The sequence below is a fragment of the Thunnus thynnus genome, chromosome 17, assembly GCF_963924715.1.
Source record: "Thunnus thynnus chromosome 17, fThuThy2.1, whole genome shotgun sequence".
In the NCBI taxonomy this organism is placed as follows: domain Eukaryota; kingdom Metazoa; phylum Chordata; class Actinopteri; order Scombriformes; family Scombridae; genus Thunnus; species Thunnus thynnus.
In genome coordinates, this window is record NC_089533.1 from 7985493 (window position 1) to 8004267 (window position 18775).

The 18775-nt window shown below is 42.5% G+C and overlaps 1 protein-coding gene across 1 annotated transcript in view; it reads right to left on the reverse strand.

Annotated features, from left to right (window-relative positions):
* The window catches only part of vat1 (vesicle amine transport 1), a 30461-nt gene that overhangs the window by 9518 nt on the left and 2168 nt on the right, over nt 1–18775 (reverse strand). The window contains exons 2-4 of the mRNA XM_067570778.1: nt 13912–14119; nt 2613–2783; nt 1244–1333 (exon numbers count right to left, since the gene is read on the reverse strand). Of these exons, the coding sequence (XP_067426879.1) occupies nt 1244–1333; nt 2613–2783; nt 13912–14119 (469 nt within the window). The remainder of the gene's footprint in view (nt 1–1243; nt 1334–2612; nt 2784–13911; nt 14120–18775) is intronic.

The window sequence follows — 18775 nt, forward strand, 5'->3', positions numbered from 1 at the left end:
ACACTCACACTCTCACCTACACCTTCCTTCCTGAAAACCTCTTTAGCACCTAAGCTCTCACTGTCACCACATCCCCTTCCTATTCCCTCCTGCTGTGCCGGCTATGCCTCTCCCTGTCTCTGTCTCTGTCTCTCTCTCTCTCTCTCTCTCCTGGGGGAAATAGGGGACACAAAGCATGCTCTGAGAGAAGAGAGGGACCCAGCCTGCTACATTCAGACACATTCCAGGTTTCGTGTGGATAGAATGCCCATTGTTCCGCCATGCATACTTCTGATAAGCTGGAAGAGAAGCCGGCACGGAGGGACCGGGAGGGTGGGGTGGGGTTTGGGGGACGGTTTGTAAGGGTGAGAGAGGGTGAATGGGCGAGGGTGGGGGGCACCATGCTGGGTGGTGGGTTTTTGTGCAACATGCAAAGGCAAGGCCCTGTTCTCCATGGATGCCGACCCCGCCCACTGTTGCATGCATGCTGGTTCCAGATTGGCATCGCAACAGAGCGAGTGTAAAGGCCTTCCCACGGATGACACACAGCACACTGAGGACATGGACCTCTACAGAGAGGTCGCACTGCCCACCGGGAAGCAGCTTTATTCTGCGGCAAGTGTGAAAACCCACAAATATTTTATGTACTGTTTTAATCTTCTTAATATTGGTCAGTTATATTCCAGGATCTCTGGGATTTTTTTGTGATTACTGCAATCCACGATTGACTGATACAAATTGCAGCTGCTGTTCCCAAAGGATTCCAAATATTTGTGTTATTTTGCCATAAATTGCTGTAAGTCTGCAGTAAAAAATTCTGAGTAAAGAGATTACTAATCATCATAATATGTAGCTATTGAGTTCCAGTAGGAGTAAAAGTTAGTTTAGATATAAATTTCATTCGATGGCTGCTATCTTGTGCAGGTAACTCACCGTGAAGTTGTCTTATAAGGTAATCTTTGTGCTTCCTACTATGCTGTGTTGTGCTGCCAACAAGCTTAAAAAACCACATGGCTGGTATTACATAAGAAATTGGGGTAACTTTAAAATGTTTTCATTGGGAGAAGCTTGGTTGTAGAAACACATTCAGCTTGTGGACATGAAGATTTTTTGACCTTAGTTACACAAAGTTTGCTTGTGAAGGCTCATAAAAGTGAACAAAATCTGAAATCTAAATCTGATTGTTTTTTGTGCAAAACCGCAGTGGTTGGTGAAACTGAAAGTAAAAACAATTGCTCATGCAAAGAATATTATTTCTACTTACCATAGGTGATAAGTTTGCCCATAGGCTTAAGCAGGTTGTAGGCCTTATGGGTGTCTGATCCACCCAGAGGGTCCAGTACTATATCCAGCCCTGGAGCAGGAAAAGAGGAAAAGGGGACAGTTATCATTGGTGTGAATTCAGAGAGAGCAGCCTGCCAAATCTCCTCAGCAGCCCCCTCTGCATGCCAGAGTTCACTAGGAGTAGCGATTGTAGCCAAGTTGTGCCATGTTTACACGAGGAGGAACACATACATATGTCATGAAGAAGAGGAGAGGAGGAGAGCGGGGTGAAATCCTTCCCCTTTCCCTTGTTTCATGTTTTTTCATTCTTGTCACTGATAAGACAAGAGAGATAAAATGTCTCTTCGTCATTGTCCATTCCATTCCTAGGCGGAGAGAATAACAAACCTCTGAGCAGACGGTAGAATATGGCAACCTAACTATGAAGGTTTCCCTGTGGCTTATTAATGTCTGGCTATATAGGCCCGGCCTTAATGATGTTCCTTTGTGCCAGAGGGGACTCCTCAAATTGGGCTACCCCTCCTTGCTCTGTTAAACTATGGTTCTATTGATTGTGGGAGGCTCACAGCGGGACTCTGCCTTGACCACAGCACAGATGAACTGACAGAGAGCCAAAGACAGAGGGAAAGGTAGCAAGCCGGGCTGCACATTGATCCAGGCTTCTAATTAGATACATTCTGTCTAAAGTGTCAGTTTTCGCTCTCCTCCTATCTGTCTCTGTAATGTCTGTCTGTCTCGCTCTGTGCTACAAAGAAGGGGGTCGGAGAGGGGACTATGAAATGAGTCTCAAGCATAATAGCATTCTCCATCCTGCTATGAACACAGCAGTAGGGCGAAAGAAGAATCGGGAACTGGACGATTGTTTAATTTTGCTGAGAAGCGGCGTGTTTCGTGCCCCTTTTAGCGAACACCGGGGCCGCATCTACATAAAACTCTGAGGACACATTATTGATGTCAGCGAAAATCCAAACAGTCACTGCTTAGTGAAATGAGTTTGCTTGGTAGAGGAAATAATTCCCTACATGCTGTCAGTCTAGTGTACATGGCAGCCAGATCTGCTGAAAATTGTGTCATAAGAAAGAAAAGAAAAAAACAAAGCGAATGAAAATGTATCATCTCACTGTCTGCAGTTTGTTCAGCACTCATCAACAAAAGGCTGCAGTCCCACAGTATTGCTTTGTGCCAGTGAGACTAAATCGATCTTGACTCTTTGCCACAATCTCACTGAACAACATGCATATCACTGTAAACGCTGTTCTTAGAGTTTATTGATACATTGGGTCATTTATTTCACATAAAAACACTAAATTTAGAGCAGGTATTCCAGTGCAGATGGCCACGTTTCTCACCTTTTGGACTGATCTTGCGGACTTCCTCCACATAGTCCTTGGTACGATAGTCAATAGGATGTGTGACTCCACCCTGGCTGATGGTTTCATGCTTGCTGGCTGACGCTGTGCCAAACACGGTCACATCCTTCACTGTATTGCACAGCTGAGTGGCTGCAATGCCCACACCACCTAGTAGAAGAGGAACAGGGTTAATATATAGCCAAGGTTTTGTGGAAAAACCGATGGACACTGATGCAAAGTCCAGAGACAAAGATTCAAATTCAAGGCAGCAAGATCTACATAAAACTCAGCTGAAAGGAACAGTCACTGAAAGCACCCAGGAATTCCTATTCCGCATGTATTTTCTACGGCAGGTAAATGAGATTTACATTATTTATTGTCCCGAACAAGTCATTCAATAACAGCGTGGCTGTGTTTTGCTCAGGGGTATGTAAAGAGCGTATTAAACACAATCACATTACCCCGCCTGGCCTGGGGAGAATAGACACCCACACACAGATGCACAAACACACACATCCAACTCTGGAGAAAGTAGCCATTGTAACTCGAATGACACATCTATGTTTTTTTTTTAATTTCCTTATCCAAGACAACCTTCCTAAAATTCCACAGGACATAAAATGTAGCTGAAGTATCCAGAAAGGAGAGCTGGATGACACTTTATCGCATGTGACATAAACACGGTTCCTTATAACTGTGCCAGCTGAAAACAAAATGTGCTACATTGTCCATGATAACTTTAAAAAAACAAAGTGCTGCGAGTCTCTGTGTGGTTCAGTAGATGTTACGGATATCTATGTTTGTGTTCACTGTATTCTAAAGTGTACATAGTTGTGGCAAATGCCTCAGCCAATGTTTGCTAAGGCAGGCAGAGCAAGGAGTAATAGGTTACTGATAAGCAGTGGCCTGTTTGAAATGGAGGCTGACTTGAGGACTTGAACTGAAAGGCATCCATAAAGGTCATTCATGCCTGACCAAATAAAGAGCATATCTTATCTGATAGCAGAGAATAAAGCAACACAAAGTAACACGTGTATTTAAATAACATCCATTCTTAATGGAATAGCTGAGCTGCCAGACTGCTGGTTAGGTTTGGATTAAATGAATGATATAATTATGTTTCACTTGCTTTCATACGCAGCTAAAACCCAAACATTTATGCATATTGCATGCACACACCCTGTAACATAATCAGAAAGGCAGGAAGACAGGCACACATGCACGAGAGCGACTATGCAGGAACCAAAGAGGAAGATATTTTCTAATCTGGTGTTTTTCTGATTTTATCATGTGAGGTCAATTAAAGTCTTCTTCCTTTACAAACTGAGAACACACAAACACACACACAAACACACACACACACAGGAATTATGAAATGTTCAACAAGTTGTACGCATATGGTACTTCTTCAGCCTATTTCGTGGCAACTCAATGCAACTGGAAGTATTGCTACAATTATTTTGACAAGTTAATTTATTTTAAGATGTCTGACCATGTGTATCTTCTGTTTATCACTGGACTGTAATATTTAGATATAAATGGAGAACATTGTGCATAAGATGACACTGATTCACCTTCATCTCAGCATAAAAAATTCTTCTGAACCAGCGAACCAGTCAAAAAACAGTTCATCCGTTCATCAGTTCAAAAACAGCACAAACACAGGCCAAAAAATGGACTGAGATGTAATGATAAGATTAAGGCCAATTCAAATGATCCTGACCAGGAATCACTCAGCATGAGAATGAAAAAAGTTTAATTTCAAAGCTTCTTATTTCCAATTTCTAAAAGCCTTCCGGGTACTTTTGTTGCAAAAATGGATCCCTAGATGAAAAAAAAAACAACAAAAAAACACACCAGAAATATTTGAATACAAACCCTTCTTCAGCCTCAATTTCAGTATAAAGAGAAGTAAAAATCATTTCTGATTTGTGGCTCTCATCTTAGAGCTTGAATCCACTTGAATGCGTGTGAGTAAATAGACCACTCTGCATTACTATAATCACGCCTGCTGACACTAAGGGGGAGAATAACTGATGGGAAAACAAAATCGGGGCTGTTGCTGTTGGATGTGAGTGTTGTTTGCAGCTGCGTTGTAACAGCACCATCTCTCCTTGTCCTCAGCGAGAAACCAAGTTTGTGTTGCCAAGGAAACCTCGGCCAAATTGCCTGCAATGACTGAGCAAAGGGAGCCATTTTGTTTCATTGACTGCTCTTCCTTTGGGCATATAAGAGTCATTTGATGGCAATCACAAGTTTTTTTATTTGACAGACATACAGAACATATCTTCCTCTTAGTGGCCACTGGATTTCAGATAGCCAGCCACCTGTGAGTGTGTGTCAAGATATGTGAATGCTCAGGAACTGGAAAGGGCAGTACATTTATTTTATGCAGTTATACGTGATAAGAAATGTCTAGACATATTTTTACACATACAAACAAATGTGTGCCTGTTTGCCTTTGACACATGGGTCTAACACGAGCGCGTGAGCAACTGTGAATGTGGGGTTGAAGGTAAGATAGAAAAAACAAAAGTGAGAAATGTTGAATATGCATTGTCTGAGGTGAGGGTTGAAGAGCTGTTTTTACTAAATGGTTCTGCCACATAGTAGCAACCCTCTTAGAGATACAGGTGTGAGGAAGGATGATGCATCCATTAATCTTGCCTACTTACAGCCAGACACTCACATATTAATATTTAACTAATGCTGCTGTCATAAACACAGCGATTCCCCTTCTGTTTCTGCTTTATGAAGTCAGCAAGCGAAGGGAAAACAACCTCTGAAAAAAAAAATCTGTTTTTATTCATTTGTTTTTTTCACTTAAAGAAACAAAGAGTCGTTTCTCAATCACTTCTTAAATCATCACTTAGATGACAACAGAACAAAACAAATGCTTTTTATGTAATCCGATAGCTTTGTTTCTTAAAAATATGGTTGTGTAAAAATGTACTTCCAGTCGAAAAAAGAAATTGTGGCTAGGGAAGGAAGAAGGTACCTGCTCCCGAATCCACTGAGAACAAACTCCTGATCTCGCATCACAAGACTCCCGCGCTGTGCCAAGAACCTCTTACCACACACCACCTCACTTCAGAAATACACACACACACACACACACACATCCATATGTATAGAGATTAGAAAGGAGAGAGTAGTGGGGTTGCAGCCTTGAAAAGTCCTGAATGGCTGGTGGTATCTGCTAATCTTCACAAATATGCACGGAGATTGAAACATTAACCTTTCATTCACCCGGCGCTTTAATCTTCATTACTTTCTTGGTTTTCTTGATTTATAGTTTCTCTCTTGGAAAATGGGGTAAGTAGAGAGTGTGATTTAACACCATCCACAAACACTTAACCGTTGCTCGGGAAGAGATGGCAGCTTAAGCAAATTCTTGCTGCTAATTGCATTTGTTCTCCTCGAGATTCAGTTGAATTGTTTACATTTGGAAAGTAGGAAAAGTCAAAAAAAACATCCACCTATCTATTTTGTTTTTCTCTCCCGGGCGAATCCCTCCACACACAGTAGGGTTTTGTCTTTCCCTGAATCCTTACATACTTGCATTTTGGCACAAATTGCACTTGGCTTCCATAACATGACTGTTAGGAGCGAAGAGGAATTTTCTCCAAAACACTGTGGAATCCAGACTGACACTGAAGGCCACTGTTATTGCTCCACACCCAGAGCTCAACAGCAGGGATGAGTGGGGACATCAGAAATGTTTTTCAGATTTATAAAAAAAAATGTAATGGAATGGATACCACTTCTGCCTCGTCCTGGTTATCCTGTCTCTCGATTTGCTTTCAAGCTACGTTCTCACAGACAGTTCGTGTTGCTTGTGTAAATAAGAATGATTTCACATCATGAGCCAGACTATGAGCTCAGGTGTCAGTCAGGGGACGGCTACCGTCAGATGACTGTTCCCTTGTCTCGGAGCTCTGTGTGATTTCTGCATTTTTCCTCCACATTTCCTCAAGGACTCTTTCTTAACCTATCATTAGCTCGTGGTAGTAGTGGCTGACAAAGAATGAAATGCAAATACGGACTTTCGAATCTCCCTTTCCCAAACTCCCTGTGGCTTCGTTACAACATCAACAAACTGGACCAAATAAACGAACATTTCATTGCTGCGTCCTGCAGCTACATAACCGAGTTCAGATATGAGTCCCGTCACAGTGATAGTTTGTGGCTGGGTGTTTGTGAACATGTACTCTTGAGGTATTACTCTGCATTATGTAACAATGGTGTTTTTCTAGGATGACTGTTTGTGTGTATGTGTGTGTGTGTGAGTGTGTACTGTGGGCTTGGAGAGTGATTTAATGTGCTCTCTCTGATGGCGAATTTCTCTCTGTGCAGCGTAGAGGAAGCCCATTTTTAGTTACTGGGTGAGTGAATTAAGAAAACATCCTTTTCTGGTGTGTGAAGGCGACCCCTGTGATTTCCTGAGTAGGGATTGTCACACTGTTAACTAACACAAACACGTCCACGAACACAGACACACACACATACACATTGTATATATAAATAAACACAAAACATATGTATTTCTAACATTCACCACTTTCTTTCCTGCCTTAAACCTGGCTACAAAAGGAAACACAAGCTTGTGCACACTCACAGTATGCTGTTATTCTGTACCACACACACACACACACACACACACACACATACACACACACACAAACACAGGTGTCTTGACACAAGTTTCACATACACCTGCCACTATATGTGGTGGTTAGGGTGAGAGTGGATGGGGTCATTTGTCAACGGCTGCAGCGATGAGTGCACGAGCAAGCGATGTGATTGGCGGGTTAGGTTGGAGGTTGCCCTGGTTTCCCTTTCCTATCAGTGCAGCTGATCTGCCGCCGGCGATGCCAGGCCTGGGGAACACAGAGACGGTTCAACCACGCAGCCCAGACTCCCGCTTAGTGGTCAGACTGAATTAGCATTCTCTAAACTAGGGTAAGACCTTCCGAGCAGACAGACAGAGGAGAAGAGAGGAAACCATTTTCAAGGCACAGACTTGTATCATGGCTCCCAGGAACAATGGATCTATAAAAGTAAAAGATGTAAGTACACATGAGCTAAGTCTGGTAAATAATGAATGACTATAATAATCTTGGAAAGAGTCCTGGGAGAAATAGGATACATAGAAATAGAAAAACTTTATTCCTTTCCTTATAGCTTATAAGGAAAGAAATAAATAGTTTCTTGCAATCGTTCTATTTCCAGAATATTTTTTGCTTCTCATTTTTCAATTCCATCTGCAATCAGGTGTGCACTGAGGGCTCATACGCCTACGGCCCTCTTGCCCGCAGGTCTGACAGCAGTTATCAGGATCTACATCAGGATGGAGCTCTCGTTCACCAAACCCCAACAGATCCAGCCACCTGTTCCACTTACCTTAAGCATATACAGAACACTTCGAACAACAATACACTTCTCTAAGATTGTGGTACTGAGGCGTTTAAAGCAAGAAATTCACCTTCCCTGTCAGACTCGGCTAATAGAGTTGTTCAAGTGTTCAGGTTCTGCATAGACAATGTTAGATGATTGACAGCTGGAGCAATTACGAAGCTTAAATGTGCAAGAACTTCTGCTGGTTGAATCATCTGAACAAAAGATGAGCAACTGTGCAAGAAAACACCTGGTTTTTTAAAAACTTGGAGACACAAGAGAAGAAAGCGAGAGGTCAACTAACTTCCAAGGAGCATTTAAGAGTTTTTAAAATTCATCTTTTTTACACCGGTAATGGTGAGTTGAAGCTGAAGATTGTGCTTTGTAGAAACCTGACAATACATTCAGCAGTTACATTCAGCCAACCTGATAATCAATTTAGTTAACCTGTATGTTCTGGATCAATTTTAGATCAATTAGGCATCTATTGTCTGGTGTTTTGCTCCGAATTGCAACAAACCAAGCGTCCTGAATTTGCTACAGTTCTGATTCATACTGTAAACTGCCTTGATTGCAGTATTTAGAGCCATTATGAACATGTTTTCTGAGTCCCTCATTACAATTTTGAGGAATATTATTAAAAGAAAAGCTTTCAAAAGAGATGTACAGGGGTAAAAAAAAAAATATTCCAGAACCTGCGGCTCAACTCTATATTACCATTAACAGGGATTAACCCCTCCACTGGGACTACTGTCACCCATCACTCTCAAGGTTGTGTTGCGCTCATTTGCAGCAGCTGGCAGCCTCTCACATCAAGTATTTCCAGATAATCCTTAGTGTAACCTGGTGTAACTCTATCCGATACACAGACACTCCTCCAAGAAGCAGCTGCAAAAGTGTGGAAGCCACCATATTGGCTGGTTGGGAAAATAAAAGATTTAATAACGGTCTGCTTAAAAAGCACCGAGGATGGGTGGAATCTAACGCACGAACCTTAAACACACTTCTGTGGAGCTTTATGACTGGTGATTGATAACATATGCTATCTAGTAGACCAAAAGCACCTTAAGGGGCTATTAGGGAGAAAGTTTTTATATAGTATGAGAAGCTCCGGTTGGAATTAAACCATAAATTTTGGCAGCGTTGGTGTCAAAATGTCACAAAGTCTTGACATGCAAGAGGAGGTGATTGAGACCCTGAAGCATAATCATCAGATAAATAGATGACACAGGCACCTGCATCACCAATTAATTCATATTACGCATTCTGCATCTGCAACAAAATGCGTGACACTTGACATTGGCCCGCAGTCACTTGAGAGCTCATAAATAAAACAGAGGTGGACGTCATCGTTGGAAGCAGAAGAACCCCAAATGTATGCAGGAATGTGCAGTGTGGGTGTGGTAGCGGGGTGGCTGGCCATGGTTCATAAACATTAGGACCAGTTCAGGGAGAGGTCAGAGGAAAGGCTGTTGGCCGGGCACAGTGGAAGCCCCACGAGATACATCTAAATGTCGCTAAAATCCCCCCGCCCAAGCCCTCTGGGGAAAACAAAAGGGGAAACGTGCGCACGTTCCCCGATGACAAGGAATCGAGCACGGATATGGCGAGGTCATGCAGAGGGAGCGGAGGTTACGGAGGGCCGGAGGGGGAGGAGGAGAACGGAGGATGCAGATGTGCGGTGCGCTGGAGAAGAGAGGCACGATGGGAGGAAATACAACAAGCTATTGTTTAGTAGATAGAGGACAGGAGCGGACCCACGAGAGAGGCAGCTGAGGACTATTCACCAGAGTTTACTTACACACACACACACACAGACACACACACACACAGACATGCATGACTGACTGATGGAGTCACAGCACCAGTCAGACTTTTTGCACTGATCATCTGATCTTGACGGGTAAAGGTCATCACACTTTTAAGGAAATTGTGTTTTTTAGGCTGAGCTCCTGATGAGTTTTTGTGACATTACTTGTAAACATGGTGGGGATGCAAGAGCCCAGAGGACGGATACCCATCATCCTTCTTCAAAGGCAACAGGTTCTACACGTTTTTGCTACAGCAATATTTGAGAACAGCTGGAAAAGTTATATTGTACTCTCTACAGATTTACACTTTTCCTAAAACTCTAAATATTTACTGTGTGTTGTAATACATTATATTGTTAGTCTATTTCTCAATATTGTTGTATTACAGCTACTCTACCAACTGTTGGTCATGGAAACGGGATCTCCTACTGAGTTTGCGCCCTTTTTTAACATGTTCAATATGTTTTTGTGAAGTTTCTTGTTACCTAAATTGAGGGTCTAAGGACAGAAAGTGTCTGTGTTGTTCAGATTGTTAATCCCTCTGAGTCACACTTGTGATTTTTGGCAACAAATTGACTCGACTCTCTGTTTCTGTTTTATCACATCGAGAGAAAAAAACGTTACAGCACTATTTATTCATGACAAGGACACAAGATTAGGTACAACTCTGCACATATTGACAGAAATTTCAGTACCTGTTGCAGCTGCTGATATTATAAGAATATTATTACATTTTCTAATCAATGACTGATTGAAAATGTATCTATTTAACTGCATGTTCCAGGGGATTTGGAGGCAGAGTAATCTAAAACTAATTGAAAGGGGGCTGATTGTTTTCTTAAAGTGATTAAATTCAGTGGATTACACCCTTATTATGAGAATAAACAGGACAACCATGAGACAGGTCAACTGAAGATGAACCCTTCAAGCGTTTATGGGAAAGATGTGCTGATGAAAGGATTGACGACAGTAGAAGAAGAAAAATGGCTCCTCAAACACAGTCTATGGTTGCTGTGATAAAACAAAGTGGTTGATCTATGAGCTTCCAATAAAAATCACACAGGTGTAAATTATGCCTCGCTGTATCCTGGTGAAAAACTGTCTTTTGTACCACCGCTGCTTCTCATCTGTACAAATAGGCCCGGTTAATCTCATGCAAAAAGCTCACTATTTTATCTTTGCACAACATAAACTGATCTAGGAGGAATGCAGTGTTGTGCAGGCATGTCTGATACATAAGCTCACTGCTGTTTCTGTGGATGTACGATCATACGCAATCATCGGTTGCAATGTCTTGTGAGAGTCTGATGACGTGAAGCCATTTAACCACACACTTAATAAAACGTGTGGTTAAACGGGGAGTTCACTGAGGCTGTGGGCAGGCTTGAGTAGTAACAGAGTACTTGTTAATTGCTGTTTCATAATCCAAATACAAAGCACACACTGCATAAATGTGATACTTAGAATTTATTTTGACTTTAAATACTAGTGAAAAAGATCTTGGAAAACTTTTAAAGGGAAACAAGGAAATTTAAATGGTGGCAAGAGTGGTGGTATCCACATCTTCATGAGACGCATGACCACAAATAAATGACATCTGAAAGTAACTGCATCTAATCATCTAATCATTACTGAGGTTGGATGATGCCTCAGACCAGTGAATTTAAACTAGGGGATCAGGATCCCCCCCCAAGGGTCGCAAGATAACTCTGAGGAGTCACAAGATGATTAATGGGATTGGAAAGAAGAAAAAACATATTTATACAGCACAAATAGATATCTTTTTTCTTTTGACATACCAGAAAGTTTTGCCTCTCAGATCTCTAAAAAATTATCATATTCTGATCTGCTCACAACTCAGACACACCAGACATGTACTGCATCGGAGGGTTGCAGGTAAACAGCTTCATTTTAAGTGGGGAATGCTTAAAATGAAGCAAAAAGAGGAACCACGCCCTTAGATTACATTACTGCAGGGCTGCAACTAATGCTTATTTTTAGTATCAACTAATCTGTCGGTTATTTTTATTTTTATGGTTTGGTCTTTAAAATGTCAGAAAATAGTGAAAAATCTGTTTTACAATTTCCCACAGCCCGAGATGACATTTTTAAATTGCTTACAAAACCTAGATATTCAATTTATAAACATACAAAACATAGAAGAGCAGCCAATCTTCCCATTTTAGAAGCTGATTGATCGACTAACTGATTATTAACATGATGAAAATTAAATAGATGAAATGACTAATAGATCAACTAATAATCACTGATTACAATATTGCTAAAATAACTAGTTCCAGTAGTTGGATACATTTAGTAAGTAGTCCGAAAGCCTGGCTGCAATTCCCTTCATAATGATAAAAAAACATCAGATTTGAGAAGACAACAGAAGGCACAGACACACACACAATCACAATCTCTCTGTTTCTCTCTCTCTCAGGCCCTGTCACAGCAGATATCTTTGATCCCTCTAATCAGAGAACATCAGGAACAATTTTTGACAGGCACAGGGGTAGGACCCCCCGCTGAAACGCAGCTTCCATCACCACGTGAGCCATGCAGCTCCACAGCGAAGGGAGATGGTGTTAAGAAGAAGGGTGTGTACATCTCACAGACTTGTTAACACCTCTTTCACAAAAGGTACTACTATCATATGCACTGCTACAACAAAACATATAACAACAATGCTTTAAAATTCACAATAGAGCAGTGTGAAGCATACAGTATGGTTATGATTTACACATGCAAAGAATGACAGAGCGCAGTGAAGCAGACTGTTAAGCAAATGTTTTTGTTGTAGCTTCAGTAATGTGCTTTTACAATACTGATGTCCGGACAGCTGGTGAGTCGAGACTGGCAGCCTGCCCTGAGAAACCAGAGACGCCGCCTCGACGAAACCAGCGGGGAAAAGTGTCTAACGCTGCACTTCCACTGCATTCCTCCTATAGCAAACTGCACAGAAAACCTCTGGCAGTATGTGTTTCACAGGCATGAGTGACATCAGCTGGATGAAAACACTTGGGATTCCTCTGTAGACCACCAATCCCACAACTATGAGCCTGTTTGCTGCCATTCAGCCCTGGGGGAAGCTACACAGTTTAACAATAATCTTACAGATTCATTCATTTCCTCTGTCATTGTGTTAATGCCAAGGGATACATCCACCTGGGCGGGCAGTCTCCCCAGAGCTCTTTTTTTTTTGTCTCGCAGAGAGAAAAACATGCTCGGGTTTCATTGTGGGCTCACTTCTCTTAGCCATCTACCATACAGCCACGTACTGTCCCGAATGCTGTGGAATCCCTTTCCTGACTCCCTCTGCACAGAAAAAGTGGGAATGACAGGAATAGTGAGAGCTATGCAGATATAGTAAGAGAGAAAAGAGGGAGAGAACAATTTCTTTTGGCTAATGCACTTGCATTCTCTCCAGCTGGCCTGATTATGTAAACACAGCAAAAATCAAATGCTCTCAGGCTCTGTGCATTACACCCCAAAACAGGTGCTTTTACTCCCTCAATCCCCATCCTTCTCCCACCCACTCATTCTAAACTTTGACCTCAGAGTCCAGGTGGCAGGTGCTCCAGTATTAGCGCAGTGCAAAACGCTCATTTGTATGAGTAATGTGTCATACAATTGAACAGTGGGACCTTCTCCAACGGCCATAATTCATAAAGAAATACATAAACAGGAGGTACAGAAAAGGAAGAAGTCTGGTACTGTAAACATTCAACGCCATAATTCAATTTTTTTTGCTGAAACTTCAGAGGATTTCAAAATTATAGCAGAGCATTTTTCAGGCTGGTGGTATAACACTGTATTCATTTGTGTGGTTGCTAACAATCGTTGGGCTGACAAATACTGAGATGAAACTGATTAAATGTGGTTACCAGTTACAACATAAAGTCATAGAGAATCTTTGAGTCACTGACAGTTATTCACAGCTACATCACATCAGGTTTATTCTAGTTTGTGGATGAATTATTAATTCATTTATAATAAATTCAACCATCATTTGAAAATAACGCGGGCCCTAGGCAGTTTATGTGTGCCCCATGCGCATGTATCTACGTTATTCTCTCCTAGCTTCGTACCTGCAGCAGCGTGGACGAGGACACTCTGGTTGGGCCGCAGGTTGCCGAAGTCAAACAGCATCATGTAGGCGGTGATGTAGTTGACAGGGAGGGCTGCTGCCTCCTCAAAGCTCATGCCATCTGGGATGAGGAAGGTGTGGGCTGCCGGTACCACCGCCACCTCCTGCCACAGCCCAAAGCGGTTGAGCACCATCACCTTATCACCGACCTGGAACAGAAAGCAAAGGAAGAGACGGGTTAAGAGGAGGGTAAAGCAAAGGACTCTCAATCTGTACACATCAAGATTATGCCTCAAATTCACTGGAAAAGTGGTGAGATATGGAGCTGTTTCAGATTTCCTCTTCTAAAAAACAGTTGAGATTTACGAGGATGACATTTAACGAAATCTGGAAATATTACTAACAGCCAAAGCTAAAATGTTGCTCTCTAAAACTATTTATTTTAGGGAGAAAGAGCTTTCAGGCCAATACCACAAACTACTTCATTAATACTAAAGCTCAATTCTACAATATTTTAACTGATGAATCAGGTTTTTGAGCGTCAACAGGATCCACTGGCAATTCACTACTAGACCCTGAGGTGATCTGGTACGTCGTGCTATCTGCAGCCTCACAGGCTCTTGGCTCAGCGGGAATGATGTGAGCCGTGTAGCAGGCATGGTAAGAGCGTGGTTTATTGCTCTGCTCACAACAACGGCAGACATGCAAACATGTAGCCACCTCGGCCGCCAAGCCTCCAAGAGTTTGCTCTGCAAAGAGAGAGCGCGAGCAAACAAGGAGAGCGCCAAACCACAGCAGGGTAAGAGTAGTAACTGATGGAGGTAAATAATATAACGAAGCAAGAACGGAATCAGGACGGAAAAGGAAGCGGATCATTTTATTGCTAAACAGGGAAGGAGCTTTGGGAATGCAAAGTATATTAATTGTTTCCTGATTTGTAATGCCAGCGGCTTGCAGTGATTAGCTGTTTGCATGCGGACAAATAAAGCTGTACTTTGTTTTTTGACTTGTTTTTTGTCTTTTGACAACCAAGTTACAGTACATGTAGTATATGATAAATAAAATGTTTAAGATTTTCAGCATTTAACGAGCTTCATCACCATCTTTTTGTCCTCCCAACCTATCCTTATCAAAGCAGGATCCTCCGATTCACAACTGTCTCTTTCCAGAAGGAAGACCGTCGATATAAACCCACCCCCGCCCCCCCGCCCAGCATCCCACCACCAAATCAGGGGAGCCCACTCGAGGGACACAGGAAACAGAGACGACTGCAGCATTATAACTCTCTTCCTGTTTTCTTCCTCCCCCTTATCCACCCCTCTCGACACAGCTCTCCCTCCCACCCCGTTTCCATTCCCCTCACTTTTTCTCTTCCCTTCTTTCTGTTTCACTTCCTGACTCCTTTTCCGCTTACAACTTTAGAACGTCTTCCTTCCCCTTCTCCAGTCCCCCCCCCCTCCGCCTCGTCTCATCCTGTCTGCGTCTTGGTCTCGCCGCCTTCTTCGACGCCTTCTCTTTCATCCCTATTTCTTCATCCTCGACTGTCTCTTTCTGTCTATACCTCATCTGACCGCCATCCTCTTTCTCTTTTCCCTTGTGAGAAATGTCCTGTATCCCCTCTTCCTCATCAGCGAGACAGGACAATGGGGCCCATCTTCTCCCCTGGCTTCTCTCCACTCATCAGAGTCCCTGCCAGATTCTTCCCCATGGCTGAGCATAAGACAAGCTCTCTCCTCCTGGGAACAAACCCTCTCCACCCGGGCCTCTCTAATGGTCTGGAGGGAGCCATGCGCCTCGCTGTCTATCCACTCCAATTAGAGAGATCTCCCTCTCTCTTTCTCTTTTCATACCCGCATCTTTCTGTCTGAGGCTGAGTCATTTGGTGTATTTTCAAACTATACTTTCACTTTTCCACCGTGGGCTACTTCTTCTTCCTTTCCTTTGTTATTCATGCTGACTCGCTTTCTCCAATCTCCACCCTGCCCCCCCCTACTTTTTAAAATTTTTTTTTTTTTAACTCTTATAGTCTTCAAACTCATCAGCTTTGCTTGTTTAATTGGGGGTACAGTGTTGCACGAATCGATAGATGGAGGAGTTCAGGCCTTTTACAGGAAACACAAACATGACTCATACATTGCTTTTGAGCGCATCTGCAGCTATTCTTCTGTGCCCACATAAAGCATGTGAGTTACTGTCAGTCACACAGAAGCTGGGTAGGAACACTCAAGGCCGAGCGAGCGAGCCTTGTGACACTTCTGTTACAACATCTTCACAGTGTGACAAACAAACACACACACACACACACACACACACACATATATATAAACAGGCGCTTCTTGAATTTCCTTTTCTCAGCCTTCATGCCACTGCATCAAATGTAGTCACAGTCGGGGTCAGCAGTGCGGGGGCGCTGAACAAAGAAACTTCCAGTTAACTGTATATGAATGGACTTAATCAGATGGTGATTCAATTTTGGGGTATGCGGGCCTCCAAGTCAGCTGCTTCGTAGCTTGCAGCTTTGATGATCTCAGCAAAAAATTATCAGGGGTAAAAAAAAAAGAAAAAGGAGGAATGAAATTTCTCATACAGTGTTCCTGAGTCAGGTTGAGACAAAAAGATGAAGGTTAAATGTAACACCCACTCATCTCGTATATCTGCTGTAAATGCAATTAAAAGGAAACATGATATCTCCCCAGTGTTACTGTACGTGTTATTGTGCTATATCACAGTTTCGATGATGTTACGATAAAGGCCACACCCTGCTTACATACAGCAAGATCTGTCTCGAGAGTGCCTACATGCTGCTTTTTGCACTTGACTGCACCTCTGATTATGCAAATCACCATCTAAAATATTCTTCATCATGTTTTTTCAGCTTGATTAATATGAGCGGCCTCGGTGCAACTCTACACTTTCAATCTCAGAAATGTTGAGGATTTATCAAGGAAAACCCACACAAGACAGACTCAAGGGGGAAAAAAAAAACAACAACTAACAAAACAGAGACATCTGATATTCTTTTAATTCATCAGCAGCTCGCGGCCAACTGTCAACAGGCCATGAAAAATATAAACACTAAATTTTGCGAGCATGACGAAAAAAGGACAAATAGGATGGAAGAGCGGGACAGGGAGGAAGAGATAGAAGCCCTGAAAGATAAATTAGTATAAAAGAAGGAGAGACGTGATTCACTGAGTGTCAGGATTCGATCAATGGAGGAAGAATCAAGAGATTACACAAAAGAAGGAGAGATAGATAGAGGGAGGGAAGGAGGGATGGAGGAAATACCAGACTGACAATGTGGGCCAGAGGGAGGTAATTGAGAACATATGGGTCAGATCCTACCAAAACTCACCGAGGGAGAGCATGAAGAATTTTTCTTTTTTTTTTTTTTTTTTTTTAAAGCAGGTCTGGAGACAAAAGTGCTGATTCTTGGTGTCAGGGGATGAGTGTGATATTTCCCCTCTTCCCTCGCTTACTCACTGTTACACTTTCCCCTGCACTCCTTCTTAGGTCATTTCGGGTGAGGGCACTGTAGTATGACTTCACTCTGCTTTTATTGTCTCTTCAAGGGGATGCAGCGGTTATGGAAATACAATATGCGGCATGCGGAGGATAATGAATACAGTACATATAAAGACATTAGAGCCAGCAAGTATCAAAACAATGAACAGGGGGGCAGGAGATCGGGGGGGGGGGGGGGGGGGGGGGGGGGGCAACAATGGTGCAAGTGCAGCATTTATCAACTTTGAAAATGTAAAAGTTTAACTACACTTATACCTGGACATTTTTCAATACTTGTGCCAATTCAATACCTGATTTCAGTCCCTAAACAACATTATTCAATAAAAACATGTTTTTCTCATTAAATAAAAGAAGCCAAAGTTCTAAAATGTCCTTCTCATATCTGTGTGGGAAAGCAGCAGGCACTTACATTGTAGAACATGAAATTCAACACTAGATTGAAATGTCAGAAAACATTAAATAAAAATCAATCACACTTTACTCAGCCACTGATGTTTATGTTGCATTATCTAATTAAATGCCATGAATGTGTTCATGGTTGTGCCCACGCTCTATGTGTAGAAAACACACATCAGACACACCCATTACTGTAGTCTTTGTGTGCATATATGCGTGTGTGTGTGTGTGTGTGTGTGTGTGTGTGTGTGTGTGTGTGTGTGTGTGTGTGTGTGTGTGTGTGGAGAGAGGGGTGCAACAGAGAAAGATAGGCAGACAGATAGAACTGCAGTGAGTGATGAGCCACCCAAAAAATTCTGTGCCATCAGGGTCAGCACATTCCCTCTGAGTTAGCTGCCAAAAGATCTCAGAGATCTCCATCCATTAGGAAGATTGGCTCTTAATTCTATAAGGGCTGGGAGGGGGAGATGTGGGAGCGCGAGGTCTTGATGACAAGTGTGTTTGCGCATGTGTGTGCGCGTGTAGTGTCTGACCTTTAAATCCAATTTACATTACTGACAGTGTGGAAAGAAGCTATAAAGTATTTTATAAGCATAAGGCTCGTGCCCCTGTATCATGTCTGGCTGCTGTTGGCTGACCCATCACCAATCATATTCCTATTAGTCTGAATAGATGCACCCATCCATATGGATTCACACTTGACAGACACATGTGCCACTCCCATCCAGATGCACTGATTCTGCACTTGCACCACGCATGTGATTAGCATGGTGTTATCCAGAGATATTAACTGGCCGATGTGAGAAAATGTAGTGCTCTTACAACAAACAGCAGTGACTCATCACTGGCCGGTGTGTAACATTTTGGCTTTGTAGTTTAATTGCCTTACAAAGGCGTTACCGTGGTGATGCCATGCAGCCAGGAGACAGACGTATAGGCCTGTG